Below are 26,644 nucleotides of genomic sequence, written 5' to 3' on the forward strand. Positions count from 1 at the left end.
GTGTAGAGAAAAGAGATCTCTCTTAAACTGTTGGTGGGAATGTAAATTGGTGCAGCCACTATGACAAACGGTATGGAGCTTCCCTAAAAAACTAAAAACAGACTTACCACATGATTCAGCAACTCCACTCTTGGGCATATGTCCGGAGAAAACTCTAATTCAAAAAGATATATGCACCCTAATGTTCATAGCAAGGCATTATTTACAACAGCCAAGATATGGAAGCAATCCAAGTGCCCATCAATAGATGACTGGCTTAAAAAGATGTGGTGTACATACACAATGGAATACTACTCAGCCATAAAAAAGAATGAAATAATGCAGCACCATGGATGGACCTAGAGATTATCATCCTAAGTCAGTCACACAGAGAAAGACAAGTAATATATGACATTACTTATAAGTGGAATCTAAAAAGTAATACAAATGGATCTATTTACAAAACAGAAACAGATTCATAGACACTGAAAACAAATTTATGGTTACCAAAGAGGAGAAGGGTGGCGGAGAGATAAATTAGGAGTATAAGGTTAACAGATACACACTACTATTATAAAACAGATAAACAGCAAGGATTTACTGTATAGCATAGAATATAGAGAACTATATTCAATATCTTATAATAAGCTATATTGGAAAATGATCTAAAAAAATTATATATATACACAAAACTGAATGACTTCACTGTGTATCTGAAACTAATACAATATTGTAAATCAACTATACTTCAATTTTAAAAAAGTGCTTCACCCATGTAAACACTTTAGTACATAGTAGTTTTTATCATTTGTCAAAAATGCAGTAACAACCACCCCTCCCTGCCTCTCCCACTGACTGCTGTGAGAAAAATGTACTGGAAAGAGCAGGGTAAAGCACTGGGTTAAGTGCTCTTACTTCCGGCCCAGAGGCAATCGAGGAGTATGGATGGCAACAGTCCTGCAGCACCAGGAACCCTAAGAGAGTGCGGACCATTCTGCAACCATAAACAAACTGCTGACCTTCCCACCAGGAAACCCCAGACCTGGCAGTGTAAACAAACTCCCTCAGGCTTACCTGAGAACAGCACTTTTTAATATAGTGAAAACTGCTTCCCAAGTACTTCATTTTAAAGCCAATTTTAAAGTGATTAATAATTTAAGGATGCTACATTAAAGTGGATAGATTTTTTGGAGAGGTCTTTTACAACTTGAGTCTTCTTCCATTTTAATTTAGTAGATGTTGACATGTGTTGGTCCTGAGCACTGTGGTACATAACAATTTTCTGTATTTTGACCCAAAGGAGATGAGTTCAAAGCACTCCCAGGCCTGGGTATAAACACAAGAGGACTCCCCATCCCTCAGGCAGGGAACCTGACTTCTAAAGACATATTTTTCTTTCACAGATGGCAAATATAAGTGAGCCTTTTCTGAATTATATTATACAGGGTTCCCAGAATTTAAGTTTTATCCTATTAAAATTTGAGCAACATTGCTTTTTTCCCTACAATGCTATTGCTGTTCACCAAATAACAATTTCTAGACTGGATTCCTAGAAGTCCTGGAAGTTGGCACACCTCTCCGCAATGGGAACAATCTAAGATCATGCCCCTGTACTCGTTTTCAACTGCAACAAATACTAAACTACGTCTGATGTAAACATGAATAAAGCCAGATATGGAAGTTTGCTTAAACTTCTTCCAAGGGCCCTTCCTCCCTCCTAATCAAACAGCCTCCCCACTGTTATCTCTCCTCAGTTAGACTTGGAACTCATTGTTGCCTGGAATGTACTTTCGAATGTTTTGGTTTTCCACCAAAATGTTTACAGCTCAACAGTTCCTGTATATAACCCGGGGGTCAACAAATGGTCTTTGAGTGAATTTATTTAGTCTTTAGAACAATGCCTTTTGTAGTGAAATTTCAGACAAAGACTTCTAGTCAAAGAGTTGTTTCATTCTCCTGAGGAATAAGACTGGAAGGTGTTTTCTTTCTTTCGGGCAGAAGGAAATCTGCATGCCCCGGCGAGAGCTTAGGAAACGTATAATTGATGTATTTTTGAAATGCTGCCCTCGTTTCCTGTAACTCCTCCTCCAGGAAATCTTTCCAATTTGTCATAATTCCCAGCTGTTTCGCTATGGACAGCAGCTCCCCCTGCGTGCTGACCAGTTTATCCGTCACGTTTCCAAGGGCGGCCTGATGTGTCTTCTCGGCCTCCTGAAGCACTGCCTGCACCTCCTCGTGCTCCTGCCTCTGAGCCATGCAGTAGTAGGCATTCATTTCATGCTCTTTCCGCTTTATCAGTTGGCTCACATTCTTCTGATCCTTAACAACCGTGACACCAGTATCCACAAACTCCTCCAAGGCCTTTCTACAAAAAACCCATATGGGTTGAATTAATATTAGATGGATTAGCTGCTGAAAACAAAAAGACTTTGTCTCTCACCACAGACGTATGAGAAATGACTGCGTTGTTTATATGAGTCACCAGTCTGAGTCAGGCTGGCAGAGATGAGCTTTTGGATTAGACGGTAACAATCAAAAAGACACTTTCTAGAGCATGGAAGTAGCACATGGACTTCCCCACTGTGGGCTAGGGTGAGGCCACTGGTCTAGTGTCTGATGCTAACTTCAGGGATCTGAGTCGGAAGAATATGAATGTACAGTTCTTAAAAAATGAAGAAATCGGGTCAGGGTTCCAAACCCCTAGAGAAAGTATTTCTGTATATCAACACAGCTACTTACCTTTGGCCAGAGGGGAGGAAACCTTACTCACAGGCTGAGTTTAACTCTAATCTTGATTCTACCTGAGCGATACTCTGACAGCAGCAGTCTCAAACTTTTTGGTCTAAGAACCACTTTTCACTCTTAAAATGACCAAGAAACCCAAAGATCTTTTGTTTATATGGGTTATTTCTAGTGACCCTAACAGTTTTAGAAACTAAAAAGTCGGACATTTAAAATACACTTGTAAAGTCACATGAAGTATCAATAAATCTACTCAATGTTAATGTAAAAAACTTACCTTTTCTGAAAACTATATTTTCTAAATCAAAAAAACTTTTGGTGAGAAAAGTGGCATCATTTTACATTTTTGGCAAAACTCTTTACTGTCTGGCTTAACAGGAAAAAAAGCTAGATTTTTGTATCGTTTCCATCTGTTGAGCTATCTATCACATATCATAAAACCCTGGAAAATGCCACTATATACTCATGAGATAATGAAAGTGAAAAGGCAAATAACATCTTATTATTATTAAGAAAATAGCTTTGACTTCGGGGACCCCCTGAAAGAGTCTCAGGGACTCTGAGGGGTTCTAGGACCATCCTTTGAGAACCACTGCATTCACAGACCTGTTACAATGTATATAATTATATATAATTTACAGCAGCAAACCATAGTAAATTCTCACCATGCGCCAGGCAGACTGATGAGATTCCGTGCATATACTAACTCAATGATTCCTCAAACAAGTTTATGAGGCAGTGCTATTATTAGGTCAATTTTACAGATGAGGAAACTGAGGCTCAGAGAGGTTAAGTAACTAGCTCAGCTCCACTTAATCAGAAAAAATGGCAGAACAAGTAGAGCACTACAACCCAAGGCAGTCTGGGTCCCTGGCGAAAGCTCGTGGCCCCAGGGTACATGCCTGGTGGGTGTCTCCTGACAACCTCGTTTGAGCAGAGCCTCTAAAGATTTGAGAATTTAAAACCTACAAATGTGGAATTCAAGTATGTATGGTTATAAGAATCCTTCTTTCTGTGCCCCCTAGTCTAATACGGTCTTTCCAAGACTGACCACCTGCCCTCACGCCTGTCCTCCAAGACTGTCTCTGGTTCTTTGAACTTGACTTTCAAATCCGATAAACCTCCCCAACCTTGGGGTAAACACCATCGGTCGTTAGCCTCCCCAGCTGCTGTGCCGCTTTTCCTCATTCCCCTTCCCACCAGCTAGGCCATAACCACTATTAATAACAAGGGTTAACATTTGCTGAGTATGAACTGTGTCTTAGGGACTGTGCTAAGCACTTCACATGCAGTCTATCTCATTTAATTTTCACCACTGAAGCTGGTACTATTTCTTTTTTATTACCTCTTATTATTCCCATGTATCAGGTGAGGACAGTGAGGCTTAGGGATTTAGTTCTTGTTCAATGTCACACAACTGAGCAAGTGGGAGAGTGCCTGCCCTTCAACAGAAAACAGTACCTGCTTCAATAGTGTAAGAGATCACTAGACATTTTTTATCAGGAGGGCAACACAATGAAAATAACATTTTAGAACTGTTATTCTGACAATATCTGAATCTGAGTTGGTTGGGTGAAGTAGAGAGATCAATTTGTACAATTTTGTAATATTCTGAGCATACAATGATTAGGGTCTAAATTAAATGATGAAAGAGAAAGGGATAGGAAGAGGGAGAGAAAGGAATAAATCCAAGAAACAGTACAAAGTCACACATGCCAGGATTTAGGGGCTACAGAAAGAAGAGGAATCAGAACCAACTTCCCAATTCTCAGCCTGCATCACAGGAGAACAGAGGCATAGACAGAGTTCACAAGGTGCATCTACACACAGTCTTAGGATTCAGTCCTATGTTTTATAAAACCTTCAGGCTGTTGGTGAGACTGTTAAGGTATTGATCAGAGCCCCAGGGCTTAGATCAGAAAGAATTGGAAGGAGCTTCCTTGAGGCAGCCCCAAATCCCCAAAGAGGAAGCGACACTCCTCTAGAGTCACAGCTCTGTCACCAGCAGGTGGGGGCTGCCTTCCAGGGCGGCCTGGCTTTCTCTGGACCCACACAGAGGTGTCCATCTGGGGGGCTGACTAGGAGGCCCCACCGGAGCTGATCTCAGGTACATCTGCCAAACAAAGTGTACCTTGAATGACCAGTTCCCACCCTCCATGACAGCCCCCTTGAAACTCCTTACTATCAAAATCTCTTCTTGCTAAAAGGATCTGGTATTTTTCGGAGTGTCCTTTCCAATTTTCCCCAGTTATCTGCCCCAGTGTTGGTTCAGTAAAAATCATCACTTCATTTCTCCAGGGGTGATTCCTAAATTATGAAGGGATCTGTCCCCAAATTCATCAAATGTTCGGAGCAACGTTGGACACAGTCAATCGTTTGCCTGGTGAGCAAATCTGTTTTTCACTCAAACTACAGGATACTTAGCACTATTTTAACCAGCTAAAGCCATTTTGTTTATAAGGAAAATATATCCTGATGTTCTACCTGAGACACTGGGAACCTACTGCACCTGGTCACAGGAGGAGGATCAGTGATACCCTGAGCTGGGGCTGCAGGCGTCATACAGGTCGGGGGGAGCATCCCCAGGAGCCAACCTTCAGCGGCAGATTTTTATCTCAGGGGTATTAACACACCCAACTTCCCCAGGCTCCGCCTCATTCTACTCCTACCTTCCCCCTCCATGTGTTTGCTCATGCTGTTCCCACTCTTTTCAGTCTTTCCCAAATGGGACCTCCACCCTTCTCTCTAAGATCTAACCCAACACCAACTTCCTCCAAGACACCCACCTCACCACACAGTCCACACACTCTTAGCTTGATCCTCCCAGGACTGAGAACTCCTCCAGCCCCCATGTGTTCTTTGCACAAACCCATCTAGCCTTGCTCACATGGACTGCCCTGCTTCAGTTACTTCACATAACATTGAGAAAAGAGCCTTATTCTTCTGTGCTCGAGCTCAGGACCACATCCACAGAGGGTACTGGATAGCACAATGGAAGGTCACAAGCTTTGGCATCATACAGACCAAGGTTCACATGGTCTGTGACCTCCTCTCCCCATGAACTTGGGGCAGGTTGCTTAGTCTCTCTCTATGACTCAGAGTGTTCATCTGAAGCTATGGAGGATGACTGAATCCCCTAGGAAGCAATGTGAGGACTCAATGGGAAGCACACAAAGGGCCTTGCATGTGCTGGTGTTGAATACAGGGTCACTGTCATCAGGAATTACAGCCACGACCACCAACTCCTGAGCACCCACTCCACTTACGCCTCTGCCTTGGGCTAGAAAACACTTAGAACCTTTCCAGGCAAAGAATTCATTTCTTTTTTAACTTTAAGAGTACAAGGTCTCCTAGATAACCTGTTTAGAATTTAATCACCTCAATCTACAAAAAAAGTTTTCTGAGCATTTAACAAATGTGTCATAATACGTCAGTGTTCTGAATTCTTAAGTCTTGAGTGAAAGTTCATAGCCAAATAAGAGATCAACAGTGGAATTCTAAACAGTGGCCCTTCTCCATATATTAGTTTCTGCAAAGGCTCTAAAGAGTACTCAAATCTAGCAATGTCTAGAAATGAGATCTGGTGTGCTGCAGCGTGGTTTCAGCTGACTGGAACAAATTTGAACCTTTGATAAATATTTAAAGATCGCCTACCACGGGCCAGGCTCTCTTCCAGGCACTAGGGACACAACAATGAACAAAATGGACATTCTAGTTGGATAAACTCAAACAACAGGCATGGCATCCCCCTAATCTTAAGTCAACCAGTTCAGTGAAAGGTGGCCACCGAAAATCTTCCAACTGGAACCTCATGGAGGGAAGGGCCCAAGGGGGAAAAAAGCAAAAGAGCGAAGGAGGGGGCAGGAGGCTGCAGGTGTGTGTGGGCCCAGAGGTTCCTTCAGGACAGAGCTCCTGCAGACAAAGGGTAGGGAGCAGAGGGAGAGGGAGTCCCACCTTGTACTGCTTTGGACCACAACTCACTAGGGAGTTACTGCCTTCTTGAACCTTCTCCTTGACCTCAACAATGACTGACAGCCTGTGCAAGAAGGGAGGTACCACCGAAATGGCCCCACTCCTATTTACCCGCACCTCCTACAGGATTTTACCTTTGGCCCTGTTCTAAACAGCTCTGACGAGGATGAGTTTATCTGTTAACTATATACCAATAGATTTGCTTGTTAACTCAGGCAGCAAAGCAAGAGACAAGACCTAGACCAGGACGCTCAACACAGAGGTTTCAGTCTGGGCTCTGCTGCAGCAGCTCCCTGAGCTTGGGCAGGTCACTCACTTCATAACTGGCAGCTGAGGTTTTCTCCTGGTCCTGATAATCACTAGGGTCCTGACTGCCATCCTGTTAAAACTAGCCAATTCCATCAAATGTTCATTACACATATAAAATGGTTGGTATTTTTCACCCACACACATATAAATATGATCCAATTTATGTAAAAATTATTTATGATTATGCACATATATAAGGCTGTAAACACATCAACAGGGCATGGAAGGATATAGACCCCATTATTTAAAGTGATTGGTGGGGGAGGGTACAGCTCAGTGGTACAGCATGTACTTAGCATGCACGAGGTCTTGGGTTCAATCCTGAGTACCTCCATTAAAAAAATAATAATAAAAATAAAGTGATTGTCTTCCAGATGCAGGGAGTGGGTAGGAAGCAGTGACTTAGCAATTTGTACTGTATATGTTTCCATATGTCAACTTCATTTAGAGCATTATGACTGTGTAATAAGAAAAAGACCCAAATAACACATCCACAATAGTGTACGATATGGGTTACGGCATGTGGAGATTAACTTTTATGTGTGTGTGGAAAAATATTTCTTTATTCCTCTCCTCACCTAAAGCTGGAGACAGAGTAAAACACAATTTTGAGGACAACAGTTATTACTTGAGAGAAGAAAGAGGAAAGAATTGTGATTGAGGATGAACACAGCGTATCAGAAGGGTTAGCAATTTTCTGTCCTTTCAGAGGGCTGGGAGATCCTTGAGTATTAGTAGTATTATTTTTTTTAAACACACACACATACACACATTCTACAACATATTGCATATGGTTTTCTATGTTTAATATATGCCATAATAAAAATGCAAAAACACAAAAACTGAGAAATATCCACCTATGTGCCTCGATCTTACGCCTTTCCCCAGGGTGACCTGGACAGAGAGAGATGCTGCTTTGCAGACATGCTGCCTCGAGTACCTTCTCTGGGCCTGGATCTCCTCCTGGGCCGCCCGCCTCTCCTCCGCCCGGGCCTCCTGCACGGCCTGGACCTTCTCGCAGTGGCATTCCATCATGACCCGCTGGATCCTGTGCACCATGCGCTGCTCGGCAGCCAAGTGTTCCCGCTGCAGCTCGTCCTCCATGTTCTGATGTAACTCGATCTTGGTCTTAGCTGCCATTTTCTACAGCAACAGGCAAACTAGGTTTAGATGTTACAGCTCTGAGGGTTTGAAAAAGCACACTAAAAGGTTACTCAAGTCGTAATTAACCTACCCGATGGAAGGTACACTGGTTAAGCCTGATGATTTGAAAAGAGTGTGTAAAAAAAGCAGACTCACAGATCTAGAGATCAAACCTGAAGGGTTACTGGTGGGGAGAGGGGAGGGAGAGGGACAAGATGGGTGGAAAAGAGTTATGGGATCGTATGAAATCATGTGTGTGAAACTTCTGAAAATAGTAAAGCACTATAGAATTTAAAGAACCCTGCATTCAATAAAAAATTAATTTTTTAAAAGTAAAGGAATACAAAAAAAAATGTGAAAAAAACTGGAATGGAAATCTGTAATATGGAATACTATATGACTATTGAAAAGAAAAAGAAGAAGAGTGTACACTGTATGGAAAGGTTTCATTTATGACGATGCTAGGTAAGCCAGAGACAATCTAGCCTAAGTATGAGTACAGATACTACTGGAAAGGAATGTGCAAGAAGAAAAGGAATTAGGTTACAGGTATTTTTTTCTTGATTGCCCAAATATTTTTGAGTGTTCTATTATATCTGTGATTGGAAATACATAAAATGGTGCTGCTTTAGGAAATCAGTCCTGGAAGATGGCCAAAATAATGGCTATGCCTCATGAGAGTCTCCTGGGTAGGAGGGGGCCTGAGGCTCGGGCAGCACAGGACTGCAGTCACAGGAGCCTGCCTGCCAGTCCCCACTGTCATTCTTGACCATTCCAGCTCATTCACGTTGAGGGGCCCTTCCTTATTTCCAGAGGCAACAGGAACAGGGCTCCACCACTCCAGGATATAAGGACCTGTGGAGGCTTCAGCCAAGTAAAGAGAGGTGGCACTTGTCAAACCAGGACTTGAGGGAAACAGGCTCACAAAAAATACCCTGCATCCTTGGAAATGCCCACTGACAGCTCGGCTTGCAGGCACAGTGCTCGGACCAGCGCTACAAGCAGGAAGAGGCTAGAATCCCTGTCTTCGGATCCACTGCCTAGCGGAGGAGACCAACAACCTAATCCTGCCACAGAAACACGTGCCAGAAAGGAGGAGCGATTAATGCCGTCCAGGAGTTTCAGAACTCTCATGTAAAGGTAAATTTGTATCTCTATTTTAGAAATAATGGGAGAATACAAAGAAACTAAGTTATTTCACATGGAGGAAGAATGGCATAGGGAACTATATTCAATAGCTTGTAATAAACTATAATAGAGAAGAATCTGAAAAAGAACATATATATTTTTCATATGTATTTCATATAATATACATATATATCACTTTGCTACATGCTTGAAACTAACACAATATTGTAAATCAACTATAACTGCAATAAAACAAAATTAAAAAAAAAAAAAGATCCAGGAACTGAAAGCAGGATTCTCGCCTGCCAGCTTCTCACTTCATTGCTGGCTGTGATGCGAGGGTCTTTCCAGAGATCCATCAGTTTATTTTCATTCCAGAAACCCCATACAATCTTACAAGACAGTATGGTGAGGTTCCTCCCTCTTTCCCTGACTCACGGCTTCCCACCTGCTCCCCGTCTCCCGGAGACCATCACTGACTGGGGAAAGGAGAGGGTCTGCTATGGGTAATAAGCCAGAGTCCCTATCTTGTAGTCAGAGGCTGTTACTTAACTTCTCAGTGGGTATTTTAACTTCTTACAGATTATTTCAAGTACATTTTCAGCAACTGAGATTGCCACATGGTTGAGCCCTAGATAGATGAAGTATTATCATAATACATTTCTATTTGAATCACAGATTTTTAAAATGACAGCCCAGCCCTTTTAATTTGACTGGCAGCTGAACTAGGATTCAGAGACTTAAACCCAATCCCTCTTTTATGTAATGATTCCATAAAACCGAAATCACTTTACTGCCTCACATAGTATGTCCAACACATATTTAAAGCTACAGAAATCATTCAACGACCTACTGTTTGGCAGTTTTCTTCTTCAATGGAAAGTCTTCCAGTTAAATTACTTTAACTGAAATGCATTTTGAGTGAATCAGCCCCTAGTTTGAAATGAGAGATAGCCTCAGGAAATCCATCGTGTGTACTGTGTGGATGTTTGATAGGCATTTACTACACAACGTCTCCCTCAGGAGAAGCTTCCCTCAGGTCTCAGATGCAGGAAGGTCTGGGCCATCTGAGTGCCTGATTTGTTTTGACCTTATGGACGTGGTGATTCGTGGCATTTTCCTTACTGTGCTGACTGCCAGAAAGCTCAGGGCCCAACTAATGATAACTGCACAGGACCTTGTGGTATACATATATTTTTAAGTTTTAGATTCACATCTGACTTCATTGTACCTCCTACTCTAGTTTTCCCTTAGATTCCATTTTATCATTTACTATTTATATTACCGTATTTGAACAAGAAAATATGAGCACCTTTTCAAAATACTAGCTCTCCACTGGATGAGACCTTGTAACTTTATTTAACAGCAAGTACCTGAGACTTACCCCAAATTCTTAACATCACAGGAGAGCCATGCCTAGTGATATCTATGTATCAGAGTGTAATGCTATTTGGTTCTAGAAGAACTTGGCTTTTTGCTCTCTATAATCTCAAATTTTAACAGGTGTAAGAATCACATGGGCTGCTGGTTACAAACACTGCCATTGATTCTGTAGGTCAGGTGGGGCCCAGGAACCTGCAGCTAAGTAGATGCTAAGGTAGGAGGTTCAAGACACCCCTTGAGGAACTACTCATGTCTATGTCCTGGTACCCTACAGCTGAAATAACCCTACGCATCCCTCTTTGACAAATCTTTGACAAATCACTCCACTACATAGAAAAAGTTTCTGAGACTTTTCTCTCTAACTTTTCCCCTTTAAATTTTCTTAGGACTTTTATTTTAACACTACGTGCACCAATTGTACCCAAAGACTATATGAGGTAAGTCAAATTACTTAAAATAAGACTAGGATGTGACATCCTTGAAACGGGCATCATATCTAAGTTGTCCTTGTATCACTACATGCTAATAACAGGAGTGACATTCAAACTGTGTCACCTCTGGCTGAAGCTTTGGTCAGGGTCCCAGAGCCCCACACCAATGGAAACGGATGACCCTTCAAAGTGCTGGGTTGGGGGAGGTCCAGGGTGACGAAGGTGTTCGGGGGCTTAGGGAGTGGTTATTTATGAACCAATAGAGAAATATTTTACTATTCAAGAACCAGAATGGCCATTCTGGTACCTGCTAGCTGACTGGCAGGCCTGTCCAATGTGCTGTAAATGTCCCTCACATCTGGAACTGAAAGCAGGGACGGGCAGTGGGACACCACAGCCGCCCTCAGGGACCATGGTCACTGGAGCCAAGCAGGGAGGGCCCCACCATCCTGTAGGAGCCCTGGGGTGGACTCCCTTTCCTGCCAGCAAGTTTTCCGAGGACAAGGACAGTCCCTTTAATCTCATCTAGTACAGATCTGAGAAATGGCAGGTGCTCATGGCTGAAACAAGGGACAGATGGGCCTGTGGTCCCTGAACTGTTTGTTAGTTATGTTCTTATTAAATGAGGCCAAACATGGGGTCAGACGTCTGCCACTTTCCCTCCAGCTTCTGCCCATGAATCATCACGCCGGCACTGTGTCTTGTCCTGTCCCTCCCAAGGCCCACACGTGAAGAGTTCTGCATCTTTTTCCTTTGAGGAGATTTTGAACTCAGTTGTGCAAAGGCCTGGGCCTCTGCCTGGCCTAATTTTGCTAATTACCTAGAGCCATGTACTTAAACAGGTTACAGGTTAGAAAATGTTCCCCTCATTTGATGACCTCTGGTCCTGCAGGAAATACTTGAGAAACAGCTCGGGGGTCCCTCTCAGCACTGTTTAGGAAATTTAGGAAAAAGGATACAATCAGAGAGCCCAGAAGAAGGGAGAGAGGAGCCTGCTTCCTCTGTTCAGCCTCTGCTTTTGCAGTTACGAACTCAAGGCACCGTACTGGCACTGGGACAAGGGTGGTAGCAAGACAGACACGTCTCTTGGAGGCTGCAGGCATGTGGCCATCAGATATAATGAGTCATCCTCCAGTCTATTTACTGATCCCAGTGATGGGTGGTGACTGCCAGGAAAGAGGATGAGGTGACAAGGACAGGGCATGGGGGCAGGGCTGTTGGGTAAGGCTTCCCTTGACCAGAGATGTTTGATGTCTAATGACATGCAGGAAGAACATTCCAGCAAAGTCCCCAAGGCATGAAAGAGTATGGTGCGGACAGGTTCGAGGACCCAGAAGGGTGGTGAGAAGAGGGAAGAGCCAGTGGCAGGAGATGTGGGGTCCGCCAGGTACAGGTGGCTCCTTTGTGCCTTGGAACCTCATAAAGATTTGGGTTCATCATGTCAAAGGGATTCTCCTGCATCCATGTATCACTGCCACCATGGAGTCCAGCATCTCTTCCATGAAAATCACAGACCTCCCAACCCACCTCCATAAAACACCCACCTAGACTTTTAAGTATGATTGTCTTCTTCTCCCATTCCCCTGCCAGAGCTTTCTACTATCATAAGCACGTCTAAAAAGACAACGAACAAGCCACTATAAAAACCTGTAAATCTTTTTGATGTTCTTCTTCCAGGACCTGAATTCTCATTTTGTACATGTCCTTTGCTTCTTTGAGGGCTTTCTTCACTGCTTGTCTTTGGCGTTCATCAGCCTTGGAAAGAAAGAGGAGTCCATTTATTTATTAATATGTCAAGTTTTTTATGTTTAATGAAAATGAACAACCACTGTGGATCCCCTGATTACTGGCTCCATTCCATCTCAAACCTCCCTTTGCAAACTGGCTGCCTCGGCCAGAGATGCTGTAACTCAGCCCAAGCCTTGACTAATATCACTGTTTCAGGAATTGCTAATGAGAGCTTTACTGTAGGCTGCTGGGTTGTCTTTTTCTTTGGCACTTTATTTCTTGCTTGATTGACTATGAAAGTAATGTATGCTAATTGCAGAAAATCTGGAAAATACAGAGAAGTGGAAAAATGCCAAAGCTAGAAATTGCTGCGAAGGGAGGCTTAGTACCATCCCAGATCCCCTGTACCATGTCTTCAGAAAGACGTTTCATTATCTTATTTGAAGAGAAAGCATTCGATATACTTAAGTGGCAGATTATTCACAAAAGCATTCCATTGTATTAGGGTACATAAGTAACAGTTCACAATCAATTTCCATTTTATTATTATTGATAAGGAGAAATGACTACTAAGATTTTATACGTATTACCCTTTGCCTTGGAGCATTTTGTACCTTCAAAGTACTTTCATACCAAGCTCTTGCTGGGACTAATACCAGATAATTCCAACACTCTTTGCTATGGTGTCTATTTTATAGAGAGACCGAGAAATAATGTTTAAGCGCTGTGGCTTGCCCTGCTCTCAGGGGACGCTGATTCTCTTTAGGAAGTCATGTATGGTGTTCTCCCTCCGGCTGGAGGAAATAGGGGTTGGAGGATGAAGATCCTGCTTCTCTTCAGTGTCTGGGATCTGACCATGAGCCCCAACACACTCGAATTGCCTTATGGCCCTCAGTAGTCATGTGGACCAGGCGTAAAGGACTTTGCAGTAAAGGGGAGCAGGGAGAGAGGGTGAAAAGGAGTCAGCTATGATGCAGCATTTGGGGACAACAGGCAGTTAAGGGTACTACACACTGCACAAATGGATGGTCTACATGTTAAATATGAAGCAATAATAAACAATTAACAAGAATGTCTTCTTAGAAAAGTTTTAATCCAATGAGAATAAAGGCACAGGAGTCATCCACACATAGGGGCAATTTAGAAGGAAGCTCATAGCGGGGAGGGTATAGCTCAGTGGCAAAGTGCATAACTAGCATGCACAAAGTCCTGGGTTCAATCCCCAGTGCCTCCATTGAAATAGATAAATAGATAAACCTAATTACATCCTCCCTCAAAACAAATAAACAAACCAAAAAAAAAAAAGAAAAAGAAAGAAAGAAAAGAAAAAGAAACAGAAGTAAGCTCCTGACAATGCCTGCTTCATCTTAAGCACGTGCTCTATGTGGGCATGTTATTTCATCAAACCCTCTCAACAATTCCATAGCGTGAGTATTACTGTTTCTGTTTTACATTTGAAGAAGCCAAGACAACAGAATTGAAGAACTTTCCCAGGGTCCCACAGAGAGCCAGCATTCAAAGTCAGTTCTGCCTGACTTGACCATTTCTGACAACTCTGAAGTCAAAAAATTGGAAAGATGCATTTAGGTCGACTTCCAACCTCTTTTACCTGAGCCCATATTTCAGCTTCTGCTTTTGCAATACGTTCTTTGAGCACAGCCTCCTGAAACTGCTCTTCCTTATTCAGGATATCTGTCCCGATATCTGTGTATTTGAAGAAAACAAATGATAAATATCCACAGACTGTTTCTTGGCTTTCCTTTTCACTGTTATTGAGGTTTTTTTTATTGGAGTCATCTGAGATATACTCTTTAGGAGATGTCAATCTTAAAAGATTCAGGCAGAGGGGTAGGCTTTTCCCTAATGGTTAGGAAGGAACTCATGGCACTGTTAGGCCCGGATTCATCACCTCCGGTCCACATGGAGGCAGCTGGGGGAGTAAAGTGGCAGAAAGGAGTACATACTGTACCCACAGAGTGGTGAGTCCAGCTCCTCTCTCCCTGCTCCACTCTTGGTGCTGGTGTTAACCACCACCAGGAAGGCAGCAGCAGAATGCTTTCTTTAATAAGCTGTGTGTCTCTTTAGTGTGTAGGTCTTCATGGAGTTAGCTGCTTCAGTTGTGGAGTGAGTTAAGAGGCAGGAGTTTAGCACTTCTTTAGCAATGATATCATTTAATTTCCAGCTAATAATATCCTCATATTATCCTCTCCACCCAAGCAAGAAAATAAAAGCCTGAGGAGGTTCAAAGACCACATGCTATCAGAGAGCTGGGGACAGAGCTGGACTGAGCTCACTAAGCTGGGCCCAGGCCTTTCTCCAACTTCTCCTGCCGGAGTGGATTGTGAGAGGCGGCTCTGAGTGCTGACATCACACACACCGTGATCTTTATCTCCAATTCAAACTATGACAGTAATTAGTCTTTGCTCCATTCATTGCTCACATCTTAGATGCACTGAATTATTAACTGTGTGATTAGGTCTTGATGACCAACTTCCTAAAATTAAAATTACAAATCACATCTCAAACTGTAGTACATCTCTCGTGGTGCCTCACTTGGTAATAAACACAGATAAGACACTGGGGACATACATGTTTGACCAACACCTTTTCTGCCCCTCTGGGAACAGGACCCATCTTCCTCAAGAACTCTCTCTCACCTCCTCTGGGACTGCCAATTGCAACAGCCAACCTGCTTGGTCCAGCACATTATCTCCATCCTCCAGGCCCCATTAAATGACCCAGGATTGGGCACATGCTGGAGGATTTTAGAGATGGCTGTAAGGAGAACATGGCTCTTCTTCCTCTAAGGTCTCTAAGCTGGAGGTGTTAGGTGATTAGAGTTGTTGGAAGCTACTTCTACTCCTTTCTCAGCTGCTGGAGCAAGCCTGGCCGCAGTAGTAAAGGATTAAGCCAGCTCACTAAGAGAGCGGGTGTGGACAGATTTACAGCCCTGGTGCCAGGTCCCCCTGGGGTTTCTCTGTTAAAAGGATCGAGAAATTCCCTTTTATACAATCTAGTCTGAGTGGTGTTCTTGTCACCTGCAACTGAAAGTCCACGCTTGGTGCCACTGAGAGTCTTTGCTACTAGATTATCAATGAGTCTAAAAACATAAGGCAGTGAATACCATGAGAGGGGTGGACACGTATTGCACAGGCTGAGTTGTGTGGGCATAATTATGAAAGATCTGGGAAGAAATGTGACGAAGCAGGGACCATCAACGTGTTGTGCTTCGTAAAGACGTGATACAAGTGTAGGCTGCTATTACCTTTTTTTTATACTGAAGTCCCACTACTTTATACTAGTTGTGCTCAACCCTGATTGTACAGCAGGATCCCTGCACAGCTTTCTAAAAATGCACACGCTGAAAAAGGAACAAACTATGCATACAAAGAACACCACAGATGGATCTCAAGGGTAGTATGCCGAGTGAAAAAAGACAGTTTCAAAGCGTTACATCTGTCGGATTCTATTTCTATGACATTCTTAAAGGGCTACAATTACAGTGATGGAGAACCGAGTAGAGTTTCGAGTTATGGGGCGTTAAGAGGTAACATGAGGCAACTTCTTTATAGTGAAGAAACATTTCTATGTTCTGGTTGTGGGTGATAGTTACCTGAATCCACATATGTGATACATTTCATAAAACTATACACCAAGGAGAAAAAGTACATGTAAGGTCTGCACCTGAATTAATAGTATTGTTCCAACCCCAGTCTCCTGGTTTTGACAATGCACCAGCGTCATGTAAGACGTCAATGAGAGAAGCTGGATGAGGGGTACCTGGGAACTCTATTTTTAAAATTTGTCAGCCTTCATCTATTTCCAAATAAAAATCTATTAAAATACGTTTTAAAATATTTAAAAATTAAAACACACACACATGTGCTGAGGCCTGATTGTGAACATTCTAATTTAGTGGGTCTGCGTTAGATTAGTATTACATCCAATGAGACTGTGGATTTAAAAGCTCTGTAGGACACTGCTGGGTTGAGAACTATTGCCCTACGCAAAACTCGTTAGCATTTATACAATATGCTTTAATTTACACACTTAATGTTTGGATTCAGATATCCTAGAAGGCATAAGGAATCAATCGATAGAAGTATATCTAAAAATTGAGATCCGTTGTTCTGGGTGTAAAAAGTTCATTTAGAGGTTATAATGAATAAGTCATACTGAGCATCTATTCAAAGTTAAAAATCAGTAATCAGCTTTGGTACTGATATTTTTAAGGGAAGATCCCAATTTGATCTCCTCTGCATTTTAGTTTTTCCAAAACTAAAGTTCTCTACTCTCTAGCTTCTTATGTTTTCAAAGATCAGAAGTGAAATTTAATCACCACTCATTTAACACAGCAGAGGAAGAAAGGATCAGAGAAGCATTTTGAAAGTCCTTAGAAAACACTTCTAAGGCTTAAAGTCACACTGAAAATATCTGACAGGAATGAGGAGAGAAGGAAATGTGTAATCACAACTTGATCTGCTTATTAGAAGTGCACTAATAGTACCTATTCTCATGTCATCTGTATCTATCTACTTTCATGTCACCAGCTACTAATAAAGACTATAGTTTCTTTCAACCATTTATTAAGGTGTTACTTAGAGATATTTCCTCTCCCATGTGTATGGGCAAGGGCAAAAACAACTCCCAGTTATTATTATGTGCCAGGCTTTAGACTAGGGACAAATATTTCATTAAAGCCTCATAACATACCTGCAAGATAAGTATTAACATCCTTATTGACATATAAGGAAACTCATATGCAAAGAGGCTAAGTATCCTGTCCAGGGCACATAAGTAGTAAGAAAAGCCAGATTTCAACCCATATCCTTCTCATGTCAAACAGGCACCCCTGCAGGACAGGCAGCTTTAATCAGGAGAGCCAATAAAAGTCTATCTAACAGGAAGAAAGACATACAAAGCTATGAAAATTTAGAACAAAGGGAAACAGCAAAGTCACTTACCCAGTATATCTTTGTGAGTGTAAAAGCGTGTCTTAAATGGCTTATATTCATGGATCCGTTTGAAGGTTTCCCCAAAAGGGGCTGGTGGAATTATTTTATTACAAACAGCACAGCAAACAAAGCTTGTGTAATTCGGAGTTCTGATCATAATTAGATTTGAAGTATCTTTTACTATGTACAGTTAAAACACTCTTAAGAACAGAAAAAGGAGTTTGAAGAAAAGCTAGAAGTTTAAGAAAGCTGGAAGAGGTTCAAGGTTTTAGGACAATGCTAGAGGCTGACAAGGATGAAGTGATTCTCCATGACGAGGGAGTGGTTACATGCCTAACATCAGAGAGCGGTACCGAAAGCCTCTGCCATATGAGGTGTGGGCACTGGGTTTGGGAAGATCTGAGCAGGTGCTCCCTCCCAGACTCTAGATTACACTGTTAACTTACTTAGCAACTGTTGCTAGGCAAGATAAGCTTTGCTCATAAAAGCAACCAGAAATAACAAGAGGGAGCATGGTACAGCTGTTCATTTCCCAGACACTTGCTGTATTAGTTTCCTATTGCTGCTTTAACAAATGACCACACAGTCAGTGATTTAAAACAATACAAGTTCATTCTCTTGGAGTTCGAGAGGTCAGAAGTCCAAAATGAGTCTTACCGGGCTAAAATTAAGGTGTATGCAGCACTGGTACCTTCTGGAGGTTTCAGGGGAGAATCTGTTTCCTTGCCTTTTCCAGCTTCCAGAGGCTGCTCACATTCCTTGGTCCATGGGCTCCCATCAATGTTGCCTTTCTCCCACTCATGGTGACATCACTTCTTCCTCTGATCATCTGTCACCCTCTTATAAGGACCTTTGTGATTATATGAGGCTCTCCCAGATAAAGGATAATCTCCCCATCTCAAAATTCATCACTTTATCACATCTCTCAAGTCCCTCTTGCCATCAAATGTAACACATTCCCAGGCTCTAGGGATCAGGAGCCAAGTGTCTCCAGGTGGTGTGGGGAGAGAGTAGTGTTATTCAGCCTACTACACTTTCTTTTAAATGGTTTATTTAACAGATTGATTTCCTTTAGGCCAGGAAAAGAGGGAGTTTAATTTTTTTCAAGTTATCTATATGTGTGATGCTTTTGTGCCATGGCAATAAAACTGGGAAATATCACAGTATCTTAAAGGAAAAATTACTTTCATTAAGCTAACACTCAAAATTACAAAGCTTTGTTTTTAAAATCACAGTTAACTCATTTGTTGTCCCTGCTTTAAAATGGGAAGTCCTGAACCATTTTAAATCTCAAGAACCCTCTTGGTGCCTGGGATAGGTGGGTTATCCTACAGAAGGTAAGGCTATATAACAATAAATAAATTCACTGTTTACATCAAGAAATTCTTGAAAACCAACTTATCTACTGACCTGCTTTCTCCTCTAGAAAAATAGCTCTTCTATGAGAAAAGATTACTTCCCTGGGCAGAGGTCACTTGCTGCTTATCAATAGTTTGCTTATCAAAACTTGCTTCAAGACCTCATCGACTACGTTACTAAATTTGCCCAATTTCAGCCAGATTCTTGCATTGAAAGACACTCCTTCTACCCCTTAAACCCAGATTCCAAAAATGCTGTCAGTATCCCGCCCTGAGCACCCCCTTCTTAGACAACTGACTCTGTCAGTGGCCTTTTCCTTTAGACAGCACACAGCCAGGCAGCCGGTGACACTGCACACAGGAAGACTGTGCTATGTGATTTGTAACCACCTCATAAACAGTATCACAGTCAGGTTACCTGTTTCTAAAATTCAATGTGATTCTTCCCCTGTGCAATTTTTCACAGCTGGGTGCCCTGCTGAATCTTCTGCTACCCTGGACCAGTCACACGTGTTCACGTGGCTTAAGGCTGCCCTCTGTCCAGTTCCTGCTGCCCTTCTTTGCTGCAATAGTCTCTGATAGTTCCCCTAAAATCTACCCCCACCAAATAGCAACTTATTTTGTTGACTAGTAGGACTCTAAGGATGACAATGTGACATTAAATGCACAAGTTGAAAACAGAAGAATTCTAGTTCTGTAACAGCCAACAGCAAAAGATAATATTTTAAAAGGCATTTTATACCACCTGAGTGCATTTTAAACTATATGAAGTGCACTATATAGAGAAACATAGCAAAGAAATTTATGGTTCAGTAGTAAAGATTTAATTTAGTTGCATGTAGATAACTCAGTTAGCTAAGCTCTTATATCTACAAATCAGACATAATTACATTTTCATGTTTCTTGCAAAACCACCATAAAGCACTAGAAATTAAAAACTTACATCATGATAAACTCTGCCTGTACAATTATTATTACTTGTTAAAAATATATGAAACAAAACTTCAAAGGTGAGATTTATTACTGAACTCTAATTCCAATGATTTGGAGAATGGGGCAAATATCTAGAAGTGAAACAGGTCTAGAACCCTCATCAGGAAGAGTTAAATTACATGAGGTAAACCCAGGACAGTAAGGAGACCTTCTTTTCTTATCTGAGTAGTTCTAGTTTTTAAATAACTACAAGAACTCTTGGTCTTATGTTTATAATATCACTTTAACATTAATTTACAAAAACCAAAATAGATAACATTTAGTTGTAGTCAAATAAAAACATCAAGCCTCAGTATAACATACTTAAAAAAAAAAAAAAGAAAAGCTCCAATTACTTTAGGTTATTCGCTCATTTAATCTTTAACAGGTGTGTGGGAGTATCAGCATCTCTTCAATTGTAATAAAATTCTGGGCCAAAATTAGCTGAAATGAAAAATCAAACTATATATATGATTTGTGACCCTGTAAAAACGATTTGCTTTTAAATGAAGGCTTTACAATAATTTACCATTATTTCTTCTTCAAATATAGGTCCCATGCCAGGTGTAAAATGAATAGTCTTTGCAAATAGCAAAACAAACTAAAACCCTCAAGACAGTTGTAAATGCACAATTCCCCTTAAAATACTATGCAAATTTAATTCATGAAAATGACTTCCATTCTCCTGGCACTTTTATAAGAGGATTTAATAAAAGAAAATATTGTGAAGCTCTTTCTGTGGAAAAAGAACGAGGTAACGACTATAGGACAACACTCACTCCAGAGGTCCGGCTGTAAGTGCCACCCTGCTCCCTTACTAGCAAATCCCGGAACAAGAAACATGCTTTTGTGCGGGCATAACCTTGAGTGGAAGATTTCAGAGCCCTGCCATGCAGCTCCATCCGCAGTCACCAGCACTGCTAATCCCACTTAGACGTTCTCCTCCTCATGTAACTGTGCCCCTCACTGTCAACAGCTTCATAGAGGTCCTTCTTATTCTCTTGTGTTGCATGTAGATAACCAATATACGCCACGCAAAGGGAAAGGGTTATCAACCCAAAAGCCATTACGGGTTTGTTCTGTCAAAGAAAACAAATGATAAGGCCTCATTAAGACTAATCATTTGAGGAGACTCAAGTATCTGTCTTGGTTCCCTGTTCATCTGCCATGTCTTTATTACCACACTGGCATTCCTATGGCAATATTTTCATTTATAATAATTTACTCAGTTTTCTATTCAATTAATTCGACTCCTGATAAAGACCGTACAAGACTCTTGCCCCTCCTCTCCACAGCCAGGACATCTCCCACCTTCACCTTCAGGAAGGGGAGCCTGGGAGAAGCACAGGGGGAACTAGAGGCCTGGAAATTGGTCCAGCGCTCAGTTTTCAGTGCTATCTGTGTGATGTGGAAAAGTTGCTTAATTTCTCTGGACCCAAGGTTCCCATTTGCAAATCTTAAATTAGTTAATTTTATTAGGAAGTGAGGAACGAAGTATACATGCTATTCTCACCTGAGTTACAGATAATTAGCAGAAAGCCTTTTGTGTCATAAAAAGGTACAGCAAAACGGATACACTCTTCTCTGGGAACTTACTCTATTCAAGAAATTTAGTGATTACAACAGATATGCTGTTATGATAACCTTGATTTGCTGCTGAAAAATCCAAGACCCTAAGAGGTACAGTGATGTAGCTTTGAATATTTTTTTTTAAAGCTTTTTAAGTTTGTCTGTTTTTTCTTTTTGCTTCTGTCACCATACCTGTTGTATTACTATTATTTCAGATCTTAATCATCAAAAAAATAAAGGTCAAATTTTTTCACTTGGATGGACACCTGAGAAAGGCCACAAACACAGAGCAGTTTAAATCTGCAATTCCTGAAATGTATTTGGCAATTGAAAGAACACATTAGTTCAAAGTTTTTAAAACATTCTACCTTGATTTAATGATTTGATTGTTAAATTGAACTATTTAACTTACAAATAGTTTATACTGGCAACTATGTTACTAAAATTCTAATCATTATATTTAAGTACATTTTATAATGATTTGATTTGATTTACATTTATTTAAAAATAAAATATGTCAAGTCAAATATACTCAATAATTTGCTCCAAAAATATCGGTAACTCCCTAACAGTGTACAAAAGCATGTTTTGAAATTTTGCAAGAAATGTTTGCAATATCCCATAGGTTAAAATATTAATAAAGCCTGGAATTGTAGACTGTAAGAATGCTCAGATTTTCATTGTTTTGTTTCAATGGAAGGTCCTGTTTACTCAATAGCACATGAGGAAATGATAAAAATTTCATTAAAATTAATGCAGCTATTAAAATAAAATTTTAAACAGGTATTTGAGAAGCTGATCCATTAAAATCCAACCATTTTCCATTAAAATTCTCAAATGCTCTCAAAATAATTAGTTTTACATGTATATTTAGTTAAACAGTATTTAAGATTTTCCTTGGGGGAGGATATAGCTCAAATGGTAGAGTGTGTGCTTAGCATGCGCGAGGTCCTGGGTTCAATCCCCAGCACCTCCTCTAAAAATAAATAAACCTAATTATCTCCCCCACCCCCACCAAAATAAAACAATTAAATAATACAACAATTAAAAAATATATATAAAAGATTTTCTTTCCACCTGCCTTTTATTCACAAAGAGGTCTTTTAGTTAACATAAAGTTTCCATTATAAAATCCAATGATACAGGAAAATAAGATTTCTGACAGCCTAGTTAAATTACACATAAATTCTTATCCTGGATGTATTTCTTACAGGTTTAATAAAGAGCTCTGGATTCACAGCTCGAAATAAAGTTGTGGTGCGGACCCCTCTGAGCCCTGGGTTTCCAAAGTCTTTCTCCTTGGGTGTCTCCTTTTTAAAGGCTGGAGGCTCAGGTGCCGAAGACATCTTGATTTATTTAGTACCTAAAAATAAAATAAGAGACTCTTTTTCCCTTCAAGATTATTATTTTTTTTTTTGGATAACGGTTTTTAAAAAATCCTGTATTCATTCCTTTTTAAAATTCCAGTCCAGATATACACCAAAAGAAACTGTCAATTATTTTATTACTTTGTATAACACAAACCTTCTAAGTGGCGCTTTAAGTTTTGTTGGGGGAAATGGTTATTTTTACTTTTCATCTCTTAGAACAAGCTAGTGAGGTACCCAAATGTTGCTTTCCTACTGCGCCCAGAGCCTGGAACACTTGTTTTTTTGGTCTGAGTCACAATGCGTCTTGTTCTATGCAGAGGGTACTGTGGGTGGGAGTGGCCAGAGGGTTAGTCACACTTTTATTTCCTTCCATTCTTTCCATCCTCACCTTCCAACAGCCCCGCCAGGACACCCATCTGAGAGAAGTGCGAGCGTTCCTTTGCTCAATTTCTCCTACAGATCCACTCCTGTCTCACCTCCCCTTCCCACTCCGCCGCCGCCCCCTCAGCACTGGAACCAGGCAGGAAGGGGCAGCAGCTGTCTGTCCTCACTCCCCTCTTGCCTGTCGGCCACTCTGGGAACAAGTGCTCTGCTACCTCCTTAATCCTAATATCCTTCTTTCTCTTAATTACTCTAAATCTATCCTATCCAAGTATGTCTTTGGCTTCTGGTCCTCCCAGCTGCAGTATCAACATTTTATGAATATTTTTCTCTTCTAGATATTATTAGACAAAAGCATATTCCTAGGGAGGGGTGTGAGAGAGGGGAAGGTTGGAAGAGAGCAGGTGGGGAAAGAAATCTTCCAAAGAAAGGCTGAAATTGACAATAAAATTCTTCAGGGGAAATGCTGAACCCTATGGTACGATAAGGTCAAACACTCACATTTAAACACTCTTTGGGGCTTTGTTCATTCAAGTATTCTTTAAGTCTTCCATTTTACATAGTCTTTATAAAAGCAATTATTTTTGTAACACTATTTCTTATGGAGAAAATCAGTTTAGTTTTTTTCAAGTTTTTGAAAAAGACTAAATGTTCAATGGGAAAAACTCAGCATATGCACTATCTGAGCACAGGAGTGTGTTGTGGGCAGAGCAGCTGTCCCTCAGGGAGAGGATACTGCATTTCACTCCTTCCATCCCCTGGCCAACCATTCTCAGCCCTTCATTAAATAACCTCGCCTCCTCTGGGTATGTGTATTGGCTTCATAATCACAGGGGAGCAAATGAGGGTTTCTGAAGCCCTGGGGGTCAGCAGACTTGCCAATGACAACGTTCTCATCTTTTCCCTCCAAGCATGCATCACAGCACAACAGAGCAGTAGTCAATCTCTGTTTACCTCCTTTACAAAGTCTACCCTGGACACAAAGTATATGAAGTAACAACTGGTAAAATACTTATTTCATCAGCATTTAAAACATCATTCAAGCTGTAACTAGAATTGTTCTTTTTTGTTTGTAATTTCAACTATATTCAAGTCACTAATTTTCTGTGCTGGAACAGTGATTTTTTTTTCACTACTGACAACTTCTGAAACAATTCCATAATATGCCTAAAATTTGTTCAGCAGGCATACACTTGTTTGAAACTTATCATGCCTAAGGTTGGCCAAAAAAAAAAAAAATCCAAAGTTTTCTGCTGAATCAGCAGTCCATTCATATGCCCATATGTTGCACAAACTTCTTGAAACTGTTGACTGAAGAAACACGCACAACCTAAACGTTGTGAGGTAAATTTTATTTGGGGACCTTACTAAGAACTACACCCTGGAAGACAGCCTCTCAGACAACTCCGAGGAACTGCTCTGAAGAGGTAAATAAGGAGCCAGAATATAAAGGACTTTTTGCTGGGGGAAAAAATGTAGTTAGTTGAGCATCAAAAGATTACTGCTAATCGCAAAAAAACAGACATCTCAAGTTACTTATTTTTGCGCTTTTCCACGTATGGAAAGATGCAAGAGTCTGGGCTCACTGAAATGATTCTTTAGATATGCGTCTTAACTACCTAGGGCCAGAATCCAGAGCACAGACTATTTCCTATTTTTCTCCCTCCTGAATTCTCCTCAGGTGGTCATCTTCACCATCGAGGCCAATCTCCTTTTTTAAACAAAAAAATCTAAACCCAAAGAGTCTGTTTTTGCTGATGGGAGAGTGAGCTAATCCAGGTCTCTCAATTTCCAGCCTGCCCCTAGTCCACCTCTCCAACCTACCCTACTCCTAAATCAATAAGGCATATAAATTATTACAAGCTTTAAGAAACATACAACTGTTATCATTTAAATTTTAAAAATGAATTCTGCATTTGTTGTTTTATTTATTTTGAGGGGTGTAATTACGTTTATTTATTTTTTAGAGGAGTTACTGGGGATTGAACCCAGGACTTCCTGCATGCTAAGCATGCACTCCACCACTTGAGCTATACCTTCCCCACTGCATTTGTTGTTTTTAATGTTAAAAAGAAAAAAAAAAGCTATTAAAGTACCTTTCCATCTCTTGAATGTATTGTACCTAAACAAAGGAGAAAGGATTTGACAATGGAGGTTGCAGACTATCTGAGGGCTGGAAGGAATTATTTGGGTCCGCTCTCCTCCCCTCCCCATATTGTGCTACCTGCCCCACAGCTTACTTACAGACAGATTTTTAAAAGCCTCCAGAAAAAAGAAACTGCACGCAATTAAGTTCCAGACATTGTGTTGCAGGGGGAACACAAGTCCGTTAACAGCTAAAAAGGAAAGAGGCATCTCAGGTGAAAACAATTACAAAACCATTTTCCCCTAAGTAGGAGTTTGGTGAGATGGGATACCAAAAAACCGTCCAGGAGACGGGAGGGTTCTTGGGGGTGGAGGTGCCCATAGATGGGGCAGGACCAGGCTCTGGGATGCAAGGGGCGGGAAAGGCGCCCCGTGGGGTCAGAGGCCTCCGTGCCCTGGCTCGGGGCGCCCACAGAGTGGCAGGACTCGGGCCCGAGAGAACACCGCCGAGTTCGGCGCATTTGGGCAACCGGGCCCGCCAAGGCAAGAGTCAAGCGCGCGGTGGGGCAGCCGCCCTGTCCCCACCCGCAGGCCCACGGCCCCGCCACCCCTGTTCGGCCACTCACCCGCCGCGGGGTCACCTTCTCTCCGCCTTCGCGGCGCTCCGCCTCGTCTCCTCCAGCAGGAGAGAGCGGCTCAGCGCGCCCGCCGGCTCTGCGCCACAGCGGCCCCTACAGCCCGGAGACCGCGGCGCAGACGCGCGGAGGCAGCGGGGACCCGGCCAGCGCCGCTCCTCCACTTCCCAGTCCCTTCTGCCTGCCTGCGGGATTGGCCAGCTGGAGTTTACAAGGAGCGGGGCGGGGGTGATTGGTTTCCTCCTTTTTTTTTTACCTTGAATTTTCAGCCTCCTAGGTTCAGATTACTTTCCAGTTTCGTATGTGTGTTTTCTATAAATGAAAGGAGACATCACCTCAAACTACATAAATGTATTTTGTGGAAGAGGGAAGCTTTCTGATTTGCTAAAGAAAGCTTGGACCTGGTCTCCTCCTAGCCCCATTTTAGGGGCACAGTCAGATGTACGGTTAATGCTCTGCCACTCTATTAGTGCCTTGAGATTCCATGTGCAAGATTTGTGTGGC

General features: G+C 41.7%; 2 protein-coding genes across 3 annotated transcripts; both read right to left on the bottom strand.

Moving 5' to 3' along the window:
• Positions 1–1,846: 1,846 nt before the first annotated feature.
• On the bottom strand, positions 1,847–21,103 carry C6H6orf163 (chromosome 6 C6orf163 homolog). Of its 2 annotated transcripts, none has more exons than XM_064486876.1 (5): positions 20,963–21,103; positions 14,425–14,519; positions 12,735–12,842; positions 7,943–8,145; positions 1,847–2,344 (listed from the first exon to the last, which is right to left on the bottom strand). In XM_064486876.1, exons 1-5 carry the CDS (start codon positions 21,000–21,002, stop codon positions 1,915–1,917), a joined length of 876 nt encoding a protein of 291 aa, XP_064342946.1. In that variant the 5' UTR covers positions 21,003–21,103; the 3' UTR covers positions 1,847–1,914. The 2 variants fall into 2 exon arrangements, with proteins under 2 accessions (XP_064342946.1, XP_031311875.1); XM_031456015.2 differs by lacking the exon at positions 20,963–21,103 and adding an exon at positions 17,780–18,419.
• SMIM8 (small integral membrane protein 8) lies at positions 20,132–26,195 on the bottom strand. Its single transcript, XM_010987718.3, has 3 exons — positions 26,132–26,195; positions 22,881–23,032; positions 20,132–21,179 (listed from the first exon to the last, which is right to left on the bottom strand). The coding sequence occupies exons 2-3, from the start codon at positions 23,013–23,015 to the stop codon at positions 21,021–21,023; spliced, it is 294 nt and encodes a 97-aa protein (XP_010986020.1). The 5' UTR covers positions 23,016–23,032; positions 26,132–26,195; the 3' UTR covers positions 20,132–21,020.
• Between the last annotated feature and the right edge of the window lie 449 nt (positions 26,196–26,644).

Source organism: Camelus dromedarius, chromosome 6 (assembly GCF_036321535.1).
Source record: "Camelus dromedarius isolate mCamDro1 chromosome 6, mCamDro1.pat, whole genome shotgun sequence".
NCBI classification, from domain to species: Eukaryota; Metazoa; Chordata; class Mammalia; order Artiodactyla; family Camelidae; genus Camelus; species Camelus dromedarius.

What these genes read in the sequence shown, in the direction of transcription:
- C6H6orf163 (XM_031456015.2), bottom strand. Translation starts at nt 17,927, where the DNA reads ATGATCAGAACTCCGAATTACACAAGCTTTGTTTGCTGTGCTGTTTGT. An exon ending in AAGCTGAAATATGGGCTCAG is followed by an intron (nt 12,843 to 14,424) that starts GTAAAAGAGGTT and finishes TTTCTTTCCAAG; the next exon opens with GCTGATGAACGCCAAAGACA. An exon ending in AACATCAAAAAGATTTACAG is followed by an intron (nt 8,146 to 12,734) that starts GTTTTTATAGTG and finishes CTGTTGCTGTAG; the next exon opens with AAAATGGCAGCTAAGACCAA.
- SMIM8 (XM_010987718.3), bottom strand. Translation starts at nt 23,015, where the DNA reads ATGTCTTCGGCACCTGAGCCTCCAGCCTTTAAAAAGGAGACACCCAAG. An exon ending in CAGAGCTCTTTATTAAACCT is followed by an intron (nt 21,180 to 22,880) that starts GTAAGAAATACA and finishes TTTCTTTGACAG; the next exon opens with AACAAACCCGTAATGGCTTT.